General features: G+C 55.4%; 2 protein-coding genes across 3 annotated transcripts in view; one reads left to right on the top strand and one right to left on the bottom strand.

Moving 5' to 3' along the window:
• Positions 1 to 6,763, bottom strand: part of BCL2L13 (BCL2 like 13) — a 32,604-nt gene extending 25,841 nt beyond the window's left edge. The window contains exon 1 of one of the 2 annotated variants that reach the window (XM_054586586.1): positions 6,620 to 6,763. The gene's annotated coding sequence lies outside the window, so the exon portion shown is untranslated. The remainder of the gene's footprint in view (positions 1 to 6,619) is intronic. The other variant, XM_054586585.1, reaches the window with a different exon arrangement.
• A 3,963-nt stretch (positions 6,764 to 10,726) lies between these two features.
• Positions 10,727 to 22,865, top strand: ATP6V1E1 (ATPase H+ transporting V1 subunit E1). The gene is made up of 9 exons (XM_054586584.1): positions 10,727 to 10,905; positions 13,727 to 13,792; positions 15,242 to 15,351; positions 15,731 to 15,797; positions 17,103 to 17,192; positions 18,089 to 18,157; positions 19,231 to 19,325; positions 21,222 to 21,309; positions 22,369 to 22,865. Exons 1-9 carry the CDS (start codon positions 10,873 to 10,875, stop codon positions 22,429 to 22,431), a joined length of 681 nt encoding a protein of 226 aa, XP_054442559.1. The 5' UTR covers positions 10,727 to 10,872; the 3' UTR covers positions 22,432 to 22,865.
• Positions 22,866 to 22,945: the final 80 nt, after the last annotated feature.

The following is a 22,945-nucleotide window of genomic DNA, read 5'->3' as shown; positions in this document are numbered from 1 at the left end:
TCGTTCCCTAATCGACACAAGCACAACTCTTCCTTTTCAGTTGGGCTTAGCAGCCATTTTACCCGCCATGTACTTTTTTTTTTTAAAGATGTTATTTATTTACTTCGAGAGAAAGGGGAAGGGAGGGAGAAAGAGGGAGAGAAACATCCACGTGAGAAACGTCGATGAGTTTCTTTCGGAGGCACCACGACCGGGATGACCTGTATCGCGGGGCTGTGCACTGACCAGGCACTGGACCGGGACCTTAGGTTTGCAGGGCGACGCTGCACCCACCGAGCCACCCCGGTCTGGGCAACACGGTGTCACTAACTGCAGTCCCCACGGTGCACGTCACCTTACGAGTTGTTTCCAACCAAACTGTCTCATTAAGGGGTTTCTAAATAACTTTGTTTTCTATTTAAAAAAATACGGACTGCTTTAAGATGTCAAGAAATACACGGTAAAAGAAGGAGGTCTGGATAATCAACAAATAGAAATAAAGACAAGCAAGGGTGGCAAAATTTAAGATTTGCAACAAGCTAACAAAGAGAAGTGTCCAAGAACGAATACTGTTTCTATCTTCTGGGGCAAAGCTATAAAGTTCCATCAAAATATCTAACAAATCGAACAACGTGCCTTGGACTGCCCTGCTCAACTTGAAAAGTTCCTGTAAGCTCCAGACAGGTATTTCAAAATTGTCACTACACCCTCCAAAGAAGGGGCGGGCGCTACGCCGACGCCCCGGGAGCCTGCGCAGGTGCGCAGAGCTCACTCAGTCCCGCCCCCACCTTCCAAACTTGCAGACGTGACAAAGGAGGCCCGTGGGGCAGTTTTCTGACGGAGATTCTGACGTCGGCGTTCCGACGTCGACCTGCAGCAGTACGTGAACGGGCTTTCGCCTTTTTATTTCACTTTCTTGCCAGCCTGCTCTCTGACCCCAATTTCCTGTATACGCAGCACCCCCCCGTCCCCCCCCAAGGAAGCTGAGACAGGCCGGCGGTTCTCCCTCCTGTTCTGGTCCGCAACCTCCAGGGACGAGAGGCGGCCCAGGTGCAGCCAGGCCAGGGGCTCCACCTCGGGTTTGGACTCTGGAAGACGGTTAAGGAAATTCGTGGGAAAGGCAGGGGGTGGTCCGCAGAGGCGCTGACCACCTACTGGTCCTGTGGCCGGGCCGGTGGAGCCTGCAGCAGGACCGCCCGCGGCTCCGGCCTCCTTCCCCGCTGTCCTGCCCGCCCTGCAGGAGACCCGCGCCCTTCCGTACGCGCCTGTCTGCTGCCGCAGGTACTGCAGCATTGCTTTGTGTTTGCCACCGAGACCTAACTGGAACCTACTTTTCTTAAAATTTCTAAAGCAGTTTCCCAACAATCCTAACACACTACATTCCAAATTTACAGGTTAGAAAATATTCTAATTCTACAAAGTGCACATATAGACCTAGTAATTTTATCTACTAAAATAAAAGACAATCCCTTCTGACAATTTTTGTGTGTGTTCATTCAACGCATGCCTTATGACACACAGCACACCCCAGGCATCAGACACCAAGACAGCGAATCAGTCACCTGCCCTCAGGAGCTTTCACCTGAGAAGAGAAAACCACATACAAATGGGAACCGAAGTTCAGAGGTGCATGTCAGTGTCCGGAGTGGGGACAGCGGCCCAGGAGAGGACCTGGGCAGGCCTCCTGGGGGAAGGAGACGAGGGAGGAGAGGCCAGGAAAGGCTTGGGTTAGTAAACCCTTAGCCCCGCGGGGACATGCAGAGGCATCAGACCGAGCCAGCTGGGCAGAGGGACAGGGCTGAACCCGAGGTGTACAGCCGGTCAGGAAGAGGCACAGCGTGGAACAGCACAGCACGGACAACTCGCAAACCAAGGCGCCCGGCACAGCTGCGCCTGTCCAACACGGCTGCTGGGGCTCAACAGGCCTCAGCAGCAGGAGAGGCTGCTGGGGTTGTCTGCCGCGGGAGGCCAGGAAGCTGGCGCTGGGTCCTGTCTGCCAGGGATCGCTGAGGCCACGCCCAAGAACAAACCTTCTAAAACTGCGCAAATTCCATCCACATGAGCCCTTTTTTCCAGAGAGAAAAACACTCCGTTTCTTTCATTAGATTCACAAACTAGGTAATGATGTAAACAGGCTAAAAACTACTGCAGAACCCTCTTAGAAACCCTGGAAGGGATTTCAGCCAGAGAAGCACATGAGCAGATCCCACAATATCTCACATCACCCCAGAGCTGGCGCGGGAGGCAGACTGGAGGTGGAAGGCAAGGACACGAGCCAGGGGAGGGCTGGAAACATTGGAACGGGACGGGCACGAACTCGGCAGGAACGCCAGCCGGGCGAAGGCGGTGCATGGGCAAACAGGCAGAGCTTAGAGGTGCGTCCACTCACTCAGCGAGAGGCTGCATGAGCTGCGGGGGAAATGGTGTTGCTCCTGTTTCCCGAGCCAGGTGACACAGGAGAGGAGCTGGCTTGGGGACTGGGGACCAAGCTCACCTCGGTGCCGCTGAACTCCAGGGCGCCTGCAGGCGGTCCCGGTGGGGACGCACAGCTACGAGCTGGATACACAGGTCTCAGACCCAGGAGGAGGTTGAGACCAGGGACGCGAAGTTGTGTCCACACAGATGCGAGCCAGCACGGGGGGGTGGGGGGGGGGCTCCCGAGTGCGAACACAGGAAACATTACCTGTTGTTTCCAGATTACAAAGTATAGAGAATAGAGGGCAGTAAACCCCCTACCTTGTCTGGGTCAATGACGCTCAGTGAGGTCCTGAGAGGGAAGAACTCTGCCCCCCCCGCACCCGACCACCGCAGTACGGGCCAGAGGACTACTGACCTCTCAGGAGGAGGCAGGCTGTAAAAAGGAAACACAGTGAGCACTCAGGACAACATGGGCGTTTCGGGGGCGGCCAAGAGGCCAGAGGCGGGCAGCGGGCAGCGGCAGCTGAGGGCTGGGAGGAGACCGGCCGAGCAGCCCACGCTCCAGGCAGGGGGCCGGCAGGCGCGCAGCACGCCCGAGGCGGGGGCGCCAGCGTCCCACCGGGCAGCACGGCTCCGGGCGGGTGGGAGCGGGGCTCTGGGTCTGTTCTCCCAAAGACGGAGCACAGTTGGCAGGGAAGAAATGAACAGAGGCTCCAGAGAAACAAAGGGTCGAGAGTTTGTTCTGTTTTGTTTCATTTCTTTTCACAATTATGGAGAATTAAGCATGTTTACACTCAGCTCAGGAAAAAACCAATGAGATACAAAGAAACACAGAGCAAGAGATAAATTATGAAGTAAAGTTCTGAAGCAGAGGGGAGAACAGAGCAACTCAGTGTCAGAACACGAGCTTCACGGCCCTGGTTGAGTGGAATGTTGTCCGCCCGGCCGACCAAGAGATCATGGGTTCAATTCCAGGTCGGGGCACATGCCTAGGTTGTGAGTTCGATTCCTGGTCCAGATGCCCAAGAGAAGGCAACCGATCAATGTTTCTCTCTCCGCCTTTAACCTCCTCTCTGAAATCAATAACCATATCCTCAGGGGAGGAGTAAAAATATACATACAGTAATTTACACCACCTGCCTCTGACATACTAATTTAGAATGTCATGGTAATTGGAAAAAAATACAATAAAGATAAAATAAATAAAATTAAATTTTAAAAACAGAATGTCATACCTATATTGTATTCTCACATACCCCTTAGAACCATAACAGAAACATATTACAATGTAACATATTTAATTAAATTAATTCAGGAAGCTCTTTGTGTTTAGGTCACGTCTTTCCACTGTAATAAAATTGTACCCTAACAAGGTTATTGAGCACCCCAGCCACACAGGCAGATCTATGCTCCTGGTCTGTAAACGGAAAAATAAAAATCCACAGATAACTCAGCCGCAAGTCAAAACTTGTAATTTTAAACATTAACCAAGTTGTTTGCTTACCAGACCTTTAGTCTCAAGATTCACTGGTGGTCTGAGTAAAGAATTATTTTTGAAGTTCCACAAATTAACATGAATCCAATGACTATTTTTTAAATCCATGCTTTATTAGCTCCTATGGAATTCTAAGATTTTCTCCAAAATAAAAGTAAAATTAAATAACCCTAATGAAAACTGGAAGTTGCAATAATTCACTCCATCCAGCTGAGAAATGCGACTGAGCAAAGCGCAATTCTGAAAACTCAGCAGACTCCATGTATTACAATGCAGGCGATCCCTGTCCAAGGCAAACACGCCCAACTGAGACACTCCAGCTCAGCCCTGGCTCATGGGGCCTCGCAGACTGAGCGCACGGGCCTGTGAACCTAAAGGTCGCAGGTTCAATTCCCAGGCAGGGCACAGCCCTGGGTCGTGGCCAAGCCCCAGTTGGGGGCGTGTGAGAGGCAACCAACCAATTGATGTTCCCCTCCTCCTCTCCTTCCCGTCTCTCTAAAAATAAAACCTAAAGAGTTGCCAGGGAGCAGTTTCTCAATCGGTTGAGATTTTTGCTTCCCTGCAATTGTTGTCAGCTTAGCTCAAACAAACTGATACAAATTTAAAAATAAACAAATAAATAAATAAGAGCTGCCTTAAAATGTCCTCACTCATCTGCTGGCACTCACCCTCTCCCCAGACAGACAGACAGACAGACGTGTCTCGACTTGGACAGTGAACGCCGCAGGCTCCTGTGCATGTGCCGACACTTGTGTAACAGGGAGGCCAAGTTCAGCTACTGTGACGCTCCCGGGTCGGGGCCAGCGAGCAATGGAGGCACATGTCTGCACAGAAACCTGCACGTGACCACAGCAGCACCGCAGTCTAAGCCACGGAGTGGAAATCACTGCCTATCACCTGACAAACACAAAAATGCGGTAGCTTCTTATGGTGGGATAGCATGTGGCCATGAAACAAGAGCTGAAGACACATGCACAGCTGAGCCCCGAGACGACGGGGCTGAGCCCCTGGCCGGAGGGGCACGATCCTGGGTGGCCGGCCAGGCCCCTGGTTGCGGGCGCACGAGGCAGCCAGTCGGTGTGGCTCTTTTTCTCCCTCTCTCGCCCTCCCTTCCCCTCTCCGTAAAAATAAAAACAGAATCTTCAAACGATCATGCTAAGTAAAAAAGTAGTAGAGTCCACATGTGACTGCCCTTTACATGAAATGTCTGTCCAGAGCGAGGACGGTGGCCGCCCAGGCGCGAGCTGGGGCGCCTGCGGTCGGGGAGGCCTCCGGGGCTGCGAGGCCGGTGCCCGGTGGGGCGCTCGGGGAATGTTCTGGAACTCTTCAACTATGCAACCGGTGAGCCCCGTGCTAACACGCCCGATAACGCTTTATTAATATTGACAACTCTGTAAGATACGTTAAGAGCTCCTAGTCACCACTTTCTTGGACTAAGATATAAATCAAAGCCATGTTTAAAAAGCGGGGATAAAACGCAGAATGGCCGCGCCCAGGGACTGTTTAAAACGTGCTCTGCGCCCTGGGCGGCGGCTCGGTTGGCTGAGGGGCTCGATCCGCGGCGCGCACGGGGCCCGGGCTCGGGGCTGGCTCCCCGGTGCCGCGGGCGCGGGAGGCAACTGATCGATGTTTCCCTTCCTCTCTCTCAAAAAAAAAAAAAAAAGAAAAGAAAAATCAATAAACACGTCCCCGGGTGAGGGATAAAAAAATAAGTGAGTAGAACTTGCTTTGGAAGTCTACGCCATTGGGAAAGAAATACGTTTTTTAAAGCGCTGACTGTCCCCGCGGTAAGTCGCTGCCCAGAAAGCTCGGCGCCTGGGCGTTTAGTAAATACCACCTCGCGCCGGTGAGCGCGCCTGTCCGCGCTCGGCCCCGCAGAATTCTCGGGGCTTCGCCCTCCGTAAGAAAGCGGGTTACTCGGGGTGCGGGGGAGGATTTGCGACGCCCATCAGAGGGAGGCTCTTTATTTCCTGAGGTCGTGCCGTTTCCAGTTTGAGGGGTGAGCTCGGCCTCCGCCGCACTTGGCCCCAGTTCCCGGCGACGGGACCAGACCAGGCGCGACGAGGGTGTGGCCGCCGGACCGGTCGGGGCAGAGCGAGCGCGGCTTCCCGAGCGGCCCCCGGGGCGCCTCGCCCGCGAACGCACCCAGCTGCCCGGCGGTCTGGCCCGTCAGCCCGTGGGGGGCGGTTTCGCGGCGCAGGCGGAGACGGCGGGGTCCGCCGGGGAACGCGCTCGTGCGGGCGCGGCGGCCAGGACGCCCGTCTCAGCCGAGGTTCGAGCCCCGGCTCGGAGGCCGAGGCCGGAGAAGAGCGGGGTCCCCCCGAAGTGGCGAGAGGACAGCCGGCAGAGGCAGCGACGACCCGGGGCGGTGTGTGACAGCGACCATCACCGCCGCCGTGGGTGTCCGCACGTCAGCGCAGGCAGGACAAACGGCTCCAACGACCAGGGCGGCGAACGCCGGCTTCTGGCAGAGGAGCCGCGTTTCGGGCTGAGGGGCCCCCGCCGCCCGCTCAAGAAACCCCGCTCCGCGCGCGGTCGCGGTGGACCTGGCTGGACAGGTCCAGCTTGGAGAACGCTCGGGCGACACCCACGACACTCCCGCGTCCTCGGAACCGCTGAGCAGACAGCGGTCCGGCGCCCTCTCCGGACGTCTTCCGACGGCGCGAGAGCCGCCGCCGGGGCTAGGCAAGGGCCCGCTGCGCCCGCCCGGGACCCCACTGCCCTCACCTGGCCCTGGCCCAGAGGAGGCGGAAGAGGCGGCGGCGGCACTGGCTCCCCACAGCGTCCCTCCGCTAGCGGCGCCGGTGGCTGCGACCCGCGGCCCTAATCTACCGCCGCCGCCATGTTGGGGGGCTAGGTCACCGCCGGCGTGCTTCCGTCACCGCCGGCGTCGCAGGGGGCGGGGCGCCCGGGAGCCCGGAAAAGGCGGCCTCGTCTCCGGAGCGGAAGTACGAGCCATAGAGGCCTGGAGGTCTCTTGGCGCAGAGGTGACCCGGAAGAGCCGGCCTCTCCTGGCCGCTTTTCCAGGAGTCACTCTGGTCTCTGGTTCCTGGGGTTGGCGGAGGTCATTGGTGGCTGCAGAGAGGCGAGTGGGACGCTCTCCGGCTGTGCCCGGAGAGAGGCTGGGCCGCTCCCGCGGTGGGAGCGCTGCTGCGTCCGCAGAACACGTTCTGTGTCCACAGACAAGGCCGTTAGAGAAGTGTCGAGAGAGCCGCGGAGCCGGCAGGAAGGCGCCCTGGAAAGCTGGGAAGGGTTTCGGGGGCGGGAGGCGCAGAGGCCGATCTAGGGAGGGCCCTGCTTGAGCAGAGGCACTGCGGACAGAAAGGGGGTCCCCAGTGGCGATCCGTTTTGTTCGCAGCACCGTGCGTTGAACGGGAATAGAATCCAGCGTCCTTTGCGAAATTTTGTCTGGAGGGTGCGAAAGACCAGACCTGGGAGCCGCCAGTCCGTGGAGACCAGGCCCGGAAAGGACTCACTGGAAAGCTCCTGAATAGTCCATTGGACCCTCCCAGACCTCCCCTAAAATCCCTGCTTTAGAGAACAGGTCAGAATTCTTAGGACAAAGGACCCAGTTCTCTACCCCTCTCACAAAAATCAACAAACATGTCCTTGGGTGAGGATTAAGTAAGAAGAAATTAAGGAAGGGATGAAAGGAAGATCACAGGGTGATGGAAGAAAGCAGAGCAGAGCTTGGATTCTAAGACGGCTGGCCCGTCATTTGCTCCCCTGGAGGTAGACTTTATTTCAAAGGGGTGTTAGCCTAGATGCACGGGAACAATGCACAGGGCTTGCTAGAGGCTAGGACAGCCCTTTGGAAAGATGTTTTACACGAGGGGCCTGGCCACACATCACTTCCTGTCCAGCTGGGAATTTATGGTGCGATCACTCCCTGAGGTTAGTTTCCATACAACCCCTTTTTTCACCCACAGTACTTTTCCGTATTGTTTTGAGTCTTAACATTATAATAAATCATAAAGACCAGTGCACTGTTTTCCAAGAAAACAAAAGCACATTGATCGTGACAGTGCTGCCTCCGTCTGTTGCAGGCAATTTCATAAATGATTATATGTGTGTCACTAGACTGCTCGTTTCACTCCCCAACACTGTAAAAATAAATGGTAGGGGATCCGTAACCCAAAAGACTGAGGATCGGCCCATGCTGTCCTGGGGACGGTACAGGGAGGTATCACCCTGGAAATGTCTCTCTGGGACGGTGAAGAATGATGTTGACGCAAAAACTAGCAAAATGAGAGAAACAAACTTACCTGGTGTGGCTCTGTTATTAGTAAGATACAGTCAACTTCCTGGGTTTCTGAAGCTGGGTTGTCCTGAAGCTTTACCCTCCTGCGGCTGAATCCTCTTACAAAATACTAAAAGTTTTATCAAATACATGCACTGATCTGTCATACACTTCAAAGAACACCCCCCACTGGTAGAGCTGGAAAACAATCTGGTAGCCTGAAAAATGTGCAGCATCGCCATGACAAGGACAACGGGCAGGCGCGTCACTGAGGACGCACACCACACGTGCGCTGCTCCTCCCGTGTGCGTAGCTGAGCCTGAGTATGAGGGAACCGTCTGACAAAACCGGCCCCTTCCAATGTGATACGCTTCAAAAACGCCACTATCGGGAAAGAAAGTCAAGGAGCTAACTATTCCACATGAAAGGAGACTAAAAAGACATAACACAATAGGTGATCTTGGATTAGATGCTGAATAAAAAAACGTGACGGGTATTAGTGGGAGTGTGGACTTCTAAAGTTTCCTGAATTTGATTGATTTACACCCTTAAACACTGAACTCTTTTAGAGTCATCATATATAGATGTATACACACACACACACACACACACACACAGAGAGGTGCTCCTCGACTTAAGATGGAATTGCATCCCGATAAACCCATCATAGTTGAAAATGCTTTTATTGTGCTATAACCCATGAAACATCACAGCTTAGCCTACCCCAAACTGGGCAATTACCTTGTTTCATCTCAAGTGTAATGGCTCTTCCTCTTCTCACTGAAAGCAGGAGACACCATTTTGTAGACACATGGGATGCAAAAATGTGAAAATAATATCCAAAAAATGCTCGCAACACAGTACATTGTAGAGAATCGATTGTTCACCCCACCGGTCTCACGACTGCCCGAGAGGTGGGACTTGCCGCCGCGGCCCAACCTCACCAGGGAGAACCAGACCACGTGCCGCCTGCGTGTGGCTGGACTGGGAGATTAAAACTCAGAATTCGAAGTACAGTTTCTACTGAAAGCATATTTCTTTTGCCTTATTGTAAGGTTAAAAAATTAAGTCCAGCCCTGGCTGGGTAGCCCAGTTGGTTAGTGTCATCCCGATAGGCCAAGGTTGCAGGTTTAATCCCGCGTCAGGGCACAGACAACAACCAACCAATGAACGAATGCATCAGGAAGTTGAACAGCAAATCGATGGGTTTGTTGTTTTTTCCTCTCTCTTTAAAATAGAAAATTAAAAAAAATTTTAAGTCTAACCATTAGTACTGTCTGTATATAGAAAGTGATAAAGCAAACAGCAAAATGGTAACAATTGGTGGATCTAGGTGAAGGGAATTCATTGTACTATTCTTACAGCTTATTACATTTGAAATTTCTTCAAAATAAAAACCTAGTGTTAAGAATGTGTGACCCTTTTAGCCCATAATTCTACTACTAGGAGTCTATCCTAAAAATAAGGCTTTCAAGTCTTGGCCTTTACAGCTGGGGGGTGGGGAATTGGGGTTTGAAGTAAACACGCCCGGAGGAATTTCTCCCCTAATTTTCTGACTAATTCCCTTTAAATGGGTTCCGAGGACGACGCTAAAAAAGTGCGTAGACCCCTTTCAGAATTCCAAATAAATCATGTAGATCCTGCACCCTCCGGGCGGCGGCGCCACGCAACTCTCTCCGTACTTCCTCCGCCGAGGACCGCCCGGAAAGGGGCGGGAGGGAGAAACCTGACACCCGCCTTCTGCCGGCCCGTCAAGGTCAACACCCGGGGCCGAGGAGGTGCCGACAGCGCGAATGCTTGCCCCGACCTGATAAAAAAGGCACACGACGTCGGCGATCTTCCTACGAAAAGCCCGAAACTCCCAACCGATCGAGGTGCATCCGGCCACATACCTACCCAGACCCCTCAGAACTGTCCCAAGACCCTCCGGTTCCTTGAGAAACTGTCACAGCCGCGAGGAAACCTGGGAGATGTGAAGACTAAGAGAAATGCAGTATCGTGGGTGGGGCCCTGGGACGAAAACGGGCATTAGGGTAAAACTAAGGAAACCCAAGTAAGTCCTGCACGTCAGGTAATACACCGTATTGGGTAACAAATGTTTTACACTAACCTAAGATGTTACCAATCGGGGGAACTGGAAAAACCCCTCATAGCTTCAGTCAAGAAAACAATAATAGGGGAAACTGTGCGAGAGGCACAAAGGTTTCTGAACACCCTCTGCACTGTCTGCTTTGTAAATCTAAAATCGTTCTAAAAATAAAATCTATTGATGAAGAAACGATTATTGAGTTTGCTGCCTCCATTAAGCCCAAATCAGTAAAACACTAAACTCTGGACTTGTCTAAATGAAATAGTTAAACTTCAGACGAGACATTCACGCAAGCTCCACTAACTGCAGACACCAGAACTGCTGACCTTCCCTCTTTCCCCGGGAAGGAGGCTGTTGACGAAAACAGCGCGGACAAATCACCTGCAAGCGAAGTGACGGGGCTACCGCAGGGGCTTTTACGCAGGCGCTTAGCACCGGCGGGGGCCGGGTCCTCCGGAGCCTGCTCTCTTCCCATTGGCTGAGAAGGCTCACGTGCCAGAGCCGCGCGGTCACGTGGCAGGAACCGGAAGCTGGGATTATAAAGCAAAGGAAAGCGGAATCTGCGCTCGCTTTCCTTATTCTTGTCCCTCCGTCGTGTTCTTCAGGCGTAAACTCGAGCTCGTCGCGCACCGGCTCAGCCTCACTGTCGCCATGGCCCTCAGCGATGCCGACGTGCAGAAGCAGGTGGGGGGCTGCGTTTGGGCCCGGCGATGCCCAGCGGGGCCGGGCCGGAGCCAGGCGGGCGGGCGCGGCCTCGCGCAGCCCGGGTGCCCAGGAGGCACCCTGGCCCCTAGGACCCGCGACTTGGTGGCTTGTCTGCGGGAGGGAGTCATGCCAACCCCCGTGACTGGTGCCCAGTCTCGCGCGCCGCCTAGATGGCCGCCCGGCCCTTCGGCCCCCGCTTCCCGGGTTCTTGCTGTGCGCGATGGCGCAGAGCCTGCCAGACCCGGGCCGAGAGGCAGGCGGAGTGCGAGGCCGAGGTTTTAAGCCCGAGGGTGCTGAGGGCGGAGAGCCGCTCCCGCGGGCGCCGTCCTGAGGTCGCCCACTTGCACGACTGTCGCCTTCCCCTTGGAGGGCTCGGTCCCGCGAGGTTGTGCGTTCCTGTCTGTGCAGCGCGGAGCTCGCCTCCCCTGCGTGCGCCCCGGCGCCCGGCGGTGCTCGGCACGAAATGAGCCAAGGTTTATGGGGAGGATTGTTACGAAGGTTGTGAACGCGCAGCAGTTTTGCAGGCGAATAATCAGTCCTGGGTATCCTCGGTTTTCTTTCTTTTTTTTTTTTCTTTTTTTTCTTTTAATGAGCCGCGCCTTCAAGTCTGTAGGCAGTAGGAATGTTAAACTGCGAAAGCCTCTTGGCAGAACCTGTCCAGCCAACAGACGTTCTGAAACTAGGGTCCTTGGTTTAGGGGCCATGTTGCCAATAGGTTTGATAGACGAGGGAGCTTATTAACGCTGCAATTTAATCTCCGCCTAATTTAGAGAACTAAGCCTCCCTTTTAAGGGAGCAGGAAAATCCTGTGACTAAAGCTCACTCGCTGGCTTACGGATGTTCTTTGATGAGCAATGGAGGGTTTTTTCTTCGGATGTTTCCATTTCCTTGAAAATACTTTTGCATTTTAGTCTTAACCTAACAGGCACCAAGAAGAATGGAGCGTTTCTTCATTTCAGGGGTTCTTGTGCCAATCACAAAGTAAAAAAGGGTGACAAATGGCATCTAGGGAGAATTTCAAGAAATCTTTCAATGTTCTTACAGAACAGTGGGCTTTTTTAATTTCTATATTTCCAAGTTTTTATTTATGACTTTAGGGAGAGAGAGAGAAACATCAATTTGTTTTTCCGCTCATTTATGCATTCGCTCGTGGGTTGATTCTTGTATGTGCCCTCACCTGCGATCAAACCTGCACTCTTGACTATCGGGGCGCTGCTCTAACCAGCTGAGCTACCGGGCCAGGGCTGACTGGGGGACTTTTTGAACATTTATCGCTGCTGCTTTGATTTTTACTGCAGGAGAAACTCGGTAAGTGGACAAGGACAGTGCCCTCCAGGCACTGCGGTCCTTCCGCCGCTAGAACTGGTTCTCTTTCTCCTCTTGCGCCTTCATCTTCTCCTCTTGCTCTGCATTCTGAAGACGAAGGCTTCCCCAGGGAACATAAAGGTAAAGCAGTGTGTTTCCTTGGACTCGAGGGCAAAACCACGTTCTCCTTCTGTAAAATGGAAAGGACGAAGACGTCTGCAGTGCCCTGCACACTACACGGCAGCTTCGGACACCGGGGGGTTTTGGTCCCTGTGTTTTCAGCCATGAATAGGCCAAGCGCTAAGCACATCGTTGTGCTTAGTCTATCCTAGATTCCCCGACTGCTTTCCCCTTGTATAAAATACTTACATGCATTTGCTTTGTCATTTACTGTGTCAGATTTTCAAAGCAGTCTGACTCCAAAGAATCAAATTACCAGGGTAGCTGGAAAAAGGAAAGTATTTTTTGAAGGTCAGATGTTTCTGCCTTGGGGTGGAGTTAAATGTCCTTAAGGGGTTGGGTGTAAACAGGCTTTTGTGACCTGGGTTAAAATTAGCGCCATTGTAGTGTTTATAAACACCCGACTTGATTACTGTACGCAGTTAGACTACTTGTAAAGTCCCAGGCCGAGTTCTCTGCGGCTTCCAACTGGACTCGCGGAGCTGCCATTCTCAGGGGGCCGCACACAGGTGCAGGGGCGGCCTTTCTGCGAGGTCACAGGGCCTCCTGTACATGGAGCTCTCGATGAGGTGCCCCAAGTAGGTCGAGCCTTGAGGCTTTGTAAGCGTTGTGTTACTTTTAAAACAGACTCTAGCCCTGGCCAGTGTGGCTCGGGGTTGGTCGTCTTCCCGCAAAGCGGAAGGTCACCGGTTCAATTCCCAGTCGGGGCGCAGGGCTGGGATGCAGGTTTGGTATCCAGGTGAGGGCACATGCAAGAGGCAAGCACGGGATGTTTCTCTCTCACATCGATGTTTTTCTTCCTCTCTTTATCCTTTCTTTTCCCTCTCTCTAAAAATGAATGAAATCTTTAAAAAAAAAAGAGAAAGATGGTAGAAGATCAAGGAGGGTAAGGCCAAGATTTCAGACCGAGGAGACTGTTGTGGTTCCACACACGCAACTGCCGTGGGTTAGAAGGGCGGAGCCGAGTGGGAGTATGGCGAGCGGCGGTGGGAAAGCTGAGCGGGTGGACGCAGCAGCTCTGGGACCCAGTCGGGCAGCGGCAGCGGTGGGGGCGGGGGCAGAGGCGCCGGCTGGAGCGGGGTGGCGTGGACCTCGGTTCCTGGGAGGAGGGGCGGCCTGTTCGCCTGGGCCCCGGACCTCGGCACCTGTCCCGCGCGCGGGAGCGCGTTCCAGACACTGCGTGACCCGGGCGCAGAGCCTGTCCGGTTTCCCCCTACGCAGAGCCTGCCACACTGGTCAGTGAGTCGTCGTCGGGAAGGACGTTTCTTCTCTTTTTATATTGAGAAGTAAAATAGTATTTTCTTTTTCCTTCTAGATTAAGCACATGATGGCTTTTATTGAACAAGAAGCCAATGAGAAAGCAGAAGAAATAGATGCAAAAGTAAGATTCCATTTTTTGAGGTTTAAGAAGTTACTAAGTTGTGTATTGTTTTGCTTTGCTAAACAGTAATTAGTAAAGAGGTTTGACAGCGCATTGCATAGGGTTACTGAGGATGTCAGGCTTCGCTGTGAAAAGCAGTTTTCCTTCCATGCACCTTGATGGCCGGTCAGCGCCCTGCACCTTCACCCCACAAAACGGCAGAGGAAGGGCGGGGGGGAGAGGCACTGTCCTTAGAGGGGAAGCGCACGCGACACGGCGGGCGGCCCCTCGGTGAAGCTCGGTGACCACCCTGGAGGAAGAGGAAGGGCGGCGGCCCGCCGGGCGCTGTGGGTAAGGGCTCGGGGTGCCCCCGGTGCGGCCGCAGGGGGCGGCGCTTCACCGGCGCCGTGTCCCCCGCGCCCCGACTGTAACACCAGCCCAGTTAAATTTGAAAAACGAGACAAACCCACGGTAGGGATGTGCCGTGTGTGTCAGCACCTTCCAAACTGCCGAGGCCCTGAAAACCGGAAGGAAACAGTCGCAGATCAGATGGTGTCTGAGGAGCCGCACCGCGTAGGGGCGGCACCCTGGGCGGTGTCCGGGGGCGCAAGGGCTTGCGGTAGCAGCAAAGGGAAACTGAATGTTGTCTGCAGTTTGGTTCATTGTCATGGGCCGGTATTTCTTGGTTTTGACTAATTGTATATAAGATGTTTACAAATGGGCAAACTGGCTGAAGGTGCAGTCTAATAGTTTTGCAACTTTTCTGTAAATCTCAGATTTTCCACACACAAACAGTGAAACATTTTTTTAATTAAAAAATATGTAATGAACTGATTTTTCTCACGGAATCCAGCATTCGGATATTTAGCATCTGGGACTAATTGTGATAGTGGTTAAGGAAGGTGTAGTATTTTTCTGTTGCTATTTTGCTTTTTTTGTCCATTGGTGCTTGTTGCAAAAAAAATACATCCGTACCTCGGAAGTACGTAAGGTAGACAGGAAAGCTCCGGCCGTGACAGAGGCGACGGCCCGGGTTTAGGAATCGTGGGGCGATCTCCAGCGGCAGGTTACTCACACACAGGGTATCCCGTTGTTCTTGAGGCAGTAACCCAGGTCCTCTAAACCGCAAACTCTGTGTTGTTTTCATTAGCTCCCTAGCGAGCAAATGGATTGCATTTAGAGTGCATAATAGTTTATATACAAAATACTGTGCCTGATTATATCTTCTGAAACTTTGTTTCTGGGTACCATGATCCTTGAGCAAGTTTTCAGTCTTCTGGTTCGGCATTTATTATGGGAATCACTGGTCTCCCCCTTTGAGTAAATTAGGTTTGCCTTGAGGATGAGTCACCATAAATTTCCTGTTTTTAATCCGGAAAAAGATGATTATAAGCAAGTACTTCTCGTCACCAACTGCTTAAAATAAAGCTGTCAAAATCTGGTGTCATGAATGAATGGATTCCCTGGCAGGCAGAAGAAGAGTTCAACATTGAGAAAGGTCGTCTTGTGCAAACCCAGAGACTGAAGATCATGGAGTACTACGAGAAGAAGGAGAAGCAGATAGAGCAGCAGAAGAAAATGTAAGAGGGCCCGGGTCCCGGTGTTACACTAGGGGGGCTGCCCCGAGTCGGAGGGGCCGCGGGGCGCGTCTGGCGTGGGCCGCGGGCCGCTTACCTGACCTGGGCTGTCGCTCAGCTTGCCTTCCTCACGTGTGAACGTGGGAGCCCCAGAGGACTGTGGGACGCTCAAACTGAAATAATTGATATGTAATTGCTCGCTGCTTGGTAAGCATTTAATTAATATTTCATCATCTTTGAGAATAATTTGGTAGAAATACCTGTATATGTTTCAGTGGCGTTCTCTTTGGGGCAGGCACATACGGAAGAAGCTGTATATTTCTTTCTCTACAGTTTTTGTTTTTTATGTTGCACCAATACTATTTTTTCACATCCTTTGCAGTCAGATGTCCAATTTGATGAATCAAGCAAGACTCAAAGTCCTCAGAGCAAGAGATGACCTTATTACAGTGAGTAATTAGCCCCTATTGGTTATAAAATTATAAAATCTTTATTTGCCTATTACAGAGCATTTACTAGTTAACGTTAGGTTATTAAAGAGTTGAGTGATTTTTAGAGCGAGAACTTTAGGTCAGCAAACCAAAGCACAGGTTAGACGCAAGGAAACTGTTTGGGAAGCGCTGTCGTCCTAGGAAGGGCGGGGACCTGCGGAGCCGGCGCCTCCCCGAGAGGGCCCAGAGGCGCAGAATCGCGTTCCGGAGCCAGCAGGGCGGCCTGCGGCGAGCCCGCTGTTCCCACAGCTACTGCCGGGGCCTCGTTTCCTTTCCCAGTGGGAAAATGAGAGTTACGTGAACAGTGGAAAGGGAGAAAGAATGGCCATTTTTGCAGATCAGAACATCTACACAGAACACACAACATCCAAAAAACACGAAGAACTAGTATTTAGTTCAGAAGGTGACCAGCTACAAAGAGAACGTAGAGAAATTAAGTTTTCCTGTATGCCAACAATAGCCACTTAGCAAGTAAAATAAAAGATGGATCTCTTTATAATAGCTACGAAAATTATTTTTAATTCTTGGGAATAAATGTAAGTGAATGAGACCTATATGAGAAAAGCTATGAAACTTAAATAAATGGAAAACATACTATTATCTTAGATGATTAAAGAAACAAACATGGTAAGATACAGCTCTCACTAGGTGAGTCTGGCACGGTGTCACTGTTGACACATTTCACAGGAGGACGGTCCAGAGGGTGACTGCTGACGGAACCCCCCCTCTTCCGAGGTGAATGCCAAATACTAAATGTCAGGCCTGGCTGCCTAGGAGAGTGGTGCTTCCGTGTAAAAGTGGAAGCCTGAGCCCTGACCGGTGTGGCGGAGTGGGCGGGGTGGCCCCGGTTCAGCCCCGGTCCGGGCAGGGTCAGTCCCTGGTGGGGACACGTGTGAGAGGCGACCAACTGACGTTTCTCTCGCACGGTGATGTGTCTCCCCCTTTCTCCCTTCTGCTGTCTCTAAAACTAAGTGAATAAAATCTTTCCAAAAAACAGAATCATCTTGTATAGCTGTCCTAACAGCTTGCTCTTTGAATCTGTCCTACAACGCCCTCTGCAGCGGCCAGTTGCGTGCGTCCTGCGCTGACAGAAGGTCTGGGCTGGCTGGCCTGGCTGGCCTCCGGGGAGCCACGCGGTGCTGCCCGCCTCCTGGCACCCGTGTGCGCTGTGAAGCAGGGCATGAGCTGGTGCCAGGCTCAGGATGCGTTTCACGCTGACTGCCCAGGTGAATAGATAACTTTCTTCTTTTCTGCTCATTGTAGGACCTACTCAATGAAGCAAAACAGAGACTCAGCAAGGTGGTGAAAGATACGACCAGGTATCAGGTGCTGCTGGACGGACTGGTTCTCCAGGTATCTGTGTAGGCCAGGCCTACTCCAGTTTATAGCCACAGTGCTTAAAAAATTGACAGACTCACCCTGGTGGGTGTGGCTCAGTAGACTGAGCGCCGGCCTGTGAACCGAAAGGTTGCAGGTTTGATTCCCCGTCGGAGCACAGACTTGGGTTGCGGGCCAGGCCCCCAGCAGGGGGCACAGAAGGCAGCCGATGGATGTTTCTCTTGCACACAGTGCATCCCGGTGGTTCTCACCGCCTCTTTCTCCTTTTCCCTTCCCCCCTCTCTGAAAATAAATAAAATCTTAAAAAAAAATTGACAGGCTGTATTAGAGGCCAGGTCCTGCGCTCCTCTTTCCTCATCTCAGCTCCCTCCCTTTGCTCTCCTCCTCGTCCAACGAGAACCGTGTGCTGCGCGAGGAGGCAGCGCCATCCGTGTGGCTGGACCAGGCTCTGTTTGCCGCCTTTCTGTAGCGTCTCACTGATTTCTTACAACTTGGAGCTTTGCTCGCAACCTTCAGCTTTCACGTTTACAGCTGAATTCATTTCCCTAACTTGATTTCACCACGAAAATATTACTTGCTTTGAATGTTGGGGTTCAGGCTAAAGGCTCTACATTTTAACCGCTTGCTGCCTGGCTCATCAACGGTAGTGTCTGTCCTCGACCCGCCCGGGGTGAGGCACGACTCCCACGGGGATTCGGCTTCTGCCGCCGGAGCCTCGGGTGCGTGTTCCTGCTTTGTGACATCGAGACTGTGTTTTCACGTCCTCATGTTACACACTGTCTTGGGGAAATTTATGAGGAGATACTTTTTCAGAACCGGGGGGGGGGGGGGGGGCGTCGTCAAAGCGTCTGTTTCGCTGTTGCTTCATTTTGCAGCGTGTCCCCCACTAACCGCGTCTGCCTGTGTCGCAGGGGATGTACCAGTTACTGGAGCCCCGGATGATTGTTCGCTGCCGGAAGCAGGACTTCCCTCTGGTCAAGGTGAGGGGCCCGGAGAAAGAAGTCCTTTCCTGTAGGGAAGGAACGCACGTGGCGCTCGACTGCGGGGGTGAGAGGGGTCTTAGCAGGTCGTGGCGACTCGCCTGTGACCTCGCCAGGCTGCCTTGCGAGTGCGAACCCGCCTCCCCTCCTGGGGCCCCAGCGAGACCCTGATCCGCGGAACAGCGACGGGGCAGCGCCCTGTGCTGGGCCGGCGAGGCTCCAGCCTAACCCCTGCCCCCAGGAGGGTGCTGGGCACCAGAGCCGGCTGGCCAGTGGCGCCCGCTCACAGCCACGGTCCCGGGGCTCCCGCGCGCCCATCCCAAGAGAGAAGGCGCCCTGGTCTGCAGTGCGAGCTGCTTGCCGTGCTGGGCACCCCGGGTTGTGGCAGGAGGAGGGGGCTCTGAGGCGGGAAGCCCGTGGCCCCAGGGCGCCCGCCCTCGCCGAGGTTTGTGCCGTCGGGGCTCTTCCGGGCTCCTCCGCGCAGCATGCGCGGGGCGGGGGGTGCTGAACCCTCAGCCGTCGCGGGTCTCGTGAACGAGCACGTGCCTGCCGCTCTGTCCCTTCCCACCCCTGCTGTGATCTGCCCGGGTTCCTGCCTCCTGGGAGGACAGGTGTGGGCCAGGTGGCCCCGCTGTGCCCCGCCTCGGCCTGCACGGGCGGCCTCATCTGGGAGGTAGGCGAACCGGGTTGCTGGGCGCCCGCGCTGTGCAGGCTCCACGCTGCCCGCCGGCCTCTCCTGGGTGGCACCGGGCGCCGCCTTGCTCGTGTGACAAGTCGCCGGTCAGCGGACGCCGGGGCTGCCCCTGCCGTTCGGCCGCGGGGGGTGCCAGCGCCTGGCGGGGTCTCTGCTTTTCCTCGGCTCGATGGGCCCAGTGTCGAGTGGCTGCGCCGCGCAGGCGCTCTGTCCGGTGGTCTGCGGAGTTGCCGCCCTATTCTCGGCAGCGGCTGCACCATTTCACACTCCGCTGGCGAGTCGTCTCTTACCTGGAGTCCAGGCTGTTGTACAGTGTGTGGAGTTTCCTCACGCCCACGCCACGGTTTCTGCTGAGACCTGTTGTCTCCTGTGTTTCCAGGCCGCTGTGCAGAAAGCCATCCCCATGTACAAAATCGCCACCAAGAAGGATGCCGACGTCCAGATTGACCAGGAGGCCTACCTGCCCGAGGAGACGTAAGGGCCTTCCCGTTCTCACACCTGCGTCCCCCGCGGGCCTGGCCGCCCCCTGGGTGGGCGGGGGGCTGTTCTCCCGGGCGCCTCTGCCGCCGGGCTGGGTGGCTCTGGTCCCTGCTGGGCCCCGGGGCTCCTCTTGCGGAGCAGCAGCCTTGGGTCAGCACCAGGACACCAAGCCGGGTCCAGATCCTGCCTGTGCCGAGCAGGGTGGCCTCTCCTGCCACGGGGCCCCCGGAAACGGGACGCAGCCCCAAGTGGCTGATGGTGAGGGTCCTGGGACACAGCCCAGCGGACGCCACGGCCCTTGCGCTGCCTGAGGGGCGAAGGACCCCCTCCTCCGCCCCCGCGACGCAGGGCTGCACGGCCGGGACTGGGGTTAACCCCGTCTGTGAAGCGGGGTGCACACGTGTGCTTTCTGTGTCCTAGAGGGGCAGGACCAGGGCGACTGCAGGCTCCACCCACCAGGAGGAGGGTTAGTGTGGGGGATGGGCTTGCGCGTCGCCGTCAGCTGTGGTTTGACTCTGCCACCTGCCCATGAGGTGTCCTCGGCCCAGTGTGTGACCTCACAGAGCCTTGACCTCCTGTCCGCCCGGTGATGACGTGCGCCTCGCGGGGCTCTGGGAGCTTAGATGCGGTGATGTCTGCGGCCCCTCCGGTCCGGTGTGGGCTCGGGGACCACCGTCTTGCCCCCCCACCCCCCGACCCGTCCGTGCGGTGGCCGCGGGGCAGGGAGGGTGCGGGGCACCGAGTGGGGCTCTGGTGGGGGCGGGGGGCTGCAGGCAAGGCCACACCCCCAAAACTGCTGGGGCCCGGTGTTCTGAGCGCCAGCATTGCCAACACGCACGTCACAGAGTGTCCCTGAGCAGCAGGGACACAACCCCCCGCCCCGCTCTGAGGGACAAAGGGGACGTGCAGGCCCCTTCGGCGTGTGCTGCCCCGTAACCAGGGGCGGGCAGGCTTCTGTGTCGCCTGAATCGAACTGTTCAGTGTGTTCAGAGCGTTGAGAGCTCCAGACGAGGCCTGCGGGCTTGTCCCAGCACAAGTTTCAAGTGGGAGTTTAACTGTCACTATTTCACTCAGTAACGTCACTTTGTTAACTTTCTTTAGACCTGTCTTCTCTGTGATGCGGTGAGGATGCGGGGCGCCCCGTGGGCACGCCTCCCTCACTGCCCGGCCGCGACGCAGAGCTCCGCTCAGACCGTGGCAAAGGGGGCCGGGCGGGGCGGGGAGGGAGTTTGAAAATGTTAGGGTCACGGTCCATGAACGCCTCCCAGAGAGACCCGGCGAGGCCTCTCCCAGCCGCTGCCCCACAGCTCGCTGGTTTCGGGAGCTACTTGGTAACGCCGCGGCCTCGCGCAGCAGCAGAGTCTGTTCCCTGAGGCTCCGTGCGACAGGACTCACCCCTGCGCCTGCCGAGGGCTGGGAAAGGGGGAGCGGCGGCGGAAGTGGGGGGTGGCTGCGGCAGGGCTTCCCGCGATGGCGCCCCGTGTGAGGCGCGTGACGTGGCCGCGTCAGTACCCTGGTCGTCAGCACGATTGGGCCTTGAAGAAACGCTCTGAGGAGGACACTCCTACGTGTTCGTTTGCAGACTAGGACGGAATGGTCCGCCTTCTGATGCTGTAGGTCAGGAGAGGTTTAACTTCGAGGCCGGCTGCGGCCAGCAGGCTCAGCGTGGGGCGGTCCCTGGTGAGCGGCAGTCTCCGCTGGCTCGTCCCTTCAAGCCTGAGGGGCTGGCGGCTTTATTTCAAGCTGCTGCTTTTGTTCACTGGCCCCGTGGGGTGACGCAACACCCCACACTCCAAAGCTCTCCTCCGCAGGACAGGGGTCGCGTAATTGTGCCTGCGTGTCTGTCTTCCGCAAACCTGTGCACACAGGTGTTTTCTCTGCTCTCTGCAGCGCTGGCGGAGTCGAGATCTACAACGGGGACCGCAAGATAAAGGTCTCCAACACCCTGGAGAGCCGCCTGGACCTCATCGCTCAGCAGGTGAGCAGGGGCTTGGGAGGGCGGGGGCCTGGCGCTTGGCTCTGTCCCTCTCCATCCACTTTCTGACTTTTTCTTAGAAGGCGTGGGATTACATATCTGCTGGCAGCAGTGCCCCGCATTTCTGGCACCAGACCGGTTCTGTGCAAGGGGGTGGGGACTAGGAGGAGGTGCTCAGGCAGGCGCTGCGGGCGGGCGGGCGTTGGGGGCGCCTGATTCAGAGGAGGGAGCGTCAGGGGCCAGCACCAAGGTGGTTCTTCAGGATTCCGGGGTGCACACTGGCTGCACGTGGGGGCGCTGGCCGAGCTTTGTCCAGCAAGAACGATGGGGACCGGAGGGGACACTGCGCCAGGGGCCACCGTGGGGCTGCCGGCTCTTCCGGTGCCCACGTTTGCACACGGGGACATTCTGGGAACAGAAGGAAGGAGTTCGAAGCGCCGGGTGTCTCCCGGCGGGGGCAGTCGGGTGCGTGTCAGCGTCGAGTGCTGCGTTGGGGCCCAGCAGAGCAGCCGCTTGCTGCAAATGGATGTTTACATTAAGCAAAGTGAGCGGTTCAGCTCCGAGGAGCCCCTTGCCCAGGGTGCACCCGCTTTCCGCGCCGTCCGTGGGGCGACCATAGGCGGCCCAGGTGGGGAAGAGAGCACACGCTGTTGGGGGCGCGTCTGCCCGTCACAGGAGCCTCAGACAGCAACGCCTTTCAGGTTTTAGTGTGGTTTTTCCTTGTCCCCTTTCAGCAGTTAGTCTTAACTCCAGATTTGTGACAAGCAAGGACAAACCGATGCCCTTGGCTCTGTGGCCCCTTCCCAGCCATCGGGGGTCGTGAGCTGCCATCTGTGGTGACAACATGTGGTTCACAAATGGAGACGGGAGGCGTGACGCAGGGCCCTGAGCACACGCTACAGCACACGGGTGACACTGCGCAGGACTGTGTCCCCAGAGCCTGTACGAAGCTATTAACCTGCGTCTCCCCCGTAAATTCAATAAAGCTTTTCTCAACGTGCCGACCTTCCCAGATTTTCCAGGCCACTGCGCGTGTGTATTAACGGCGTTGCTTCTTCGCAGATGATGCCGGAAGTGCGCGGAGCCTTGTTTGGTGCAAATGCCAACAGGAAGTTTCTGGACTAAGCCGGCGTGTCTGATCGCTGAAGAAACAACACTGTGTGGCTCCCTCTGTGCTGTCTGTGTCTCGGTGGGTGTCTGACATCTCTGCACGAACGCCCTTCGCCCCCTGGCCGATCGGTGACGACGGGAGAGCGTCTGCGTCGCTCTGATCGGGAACCTGCCTCCAGCTCCTCTGAAGGGACCGGCTCCCGCCGGTTCTGCAGCCTGAAGGTGAAGGAACGGGCGGTGGCTGCGTGGCCCCACCGTCTCCCGCCCTCCTCTGCTTTTAGTTCCTCGGGTGGCCTCCCGCCTGGTGCCTGCTCCCCAGCCCCCTGCGGGCGCATGCGTCCTGTCCTGTGGGCCCGGCAGGGCTCCTGTCTGCACGTGTGATGTAAAACCCACGCCACGGGCTCTATTTATTAAACAAAAGGTCTATGTGAATTGCGTTGTAATGTTACACACATGAGGTCACAGTTTCAGAGGGCAAAGCTCTTGTGATGCACCTAGAAAAGGGGTTCTGGCCCAGCCCTCGCAGCGC

Source organism: Pteronotus mesoamericanus, unplaced genomic scaffold, assembly GCF_021234165.1.
Source record: "Pteronotus mesoamericanus isolate MK-2021 breed Mesoamerican mustached bat unplaced genomic scaffold, CSHL_Meso_final contig_94, whole genome shotgun sequence".
Lineage (NCBI taxonomy): Eukaryota > Metazoa > Chordata > Mammalia > Chiroptera > Mormoopidae > Pteronotus > Pteronotus mesoamericanus.
This window is presented reverse-complemented; position numbering and strand designations above follow the sequence as displayed.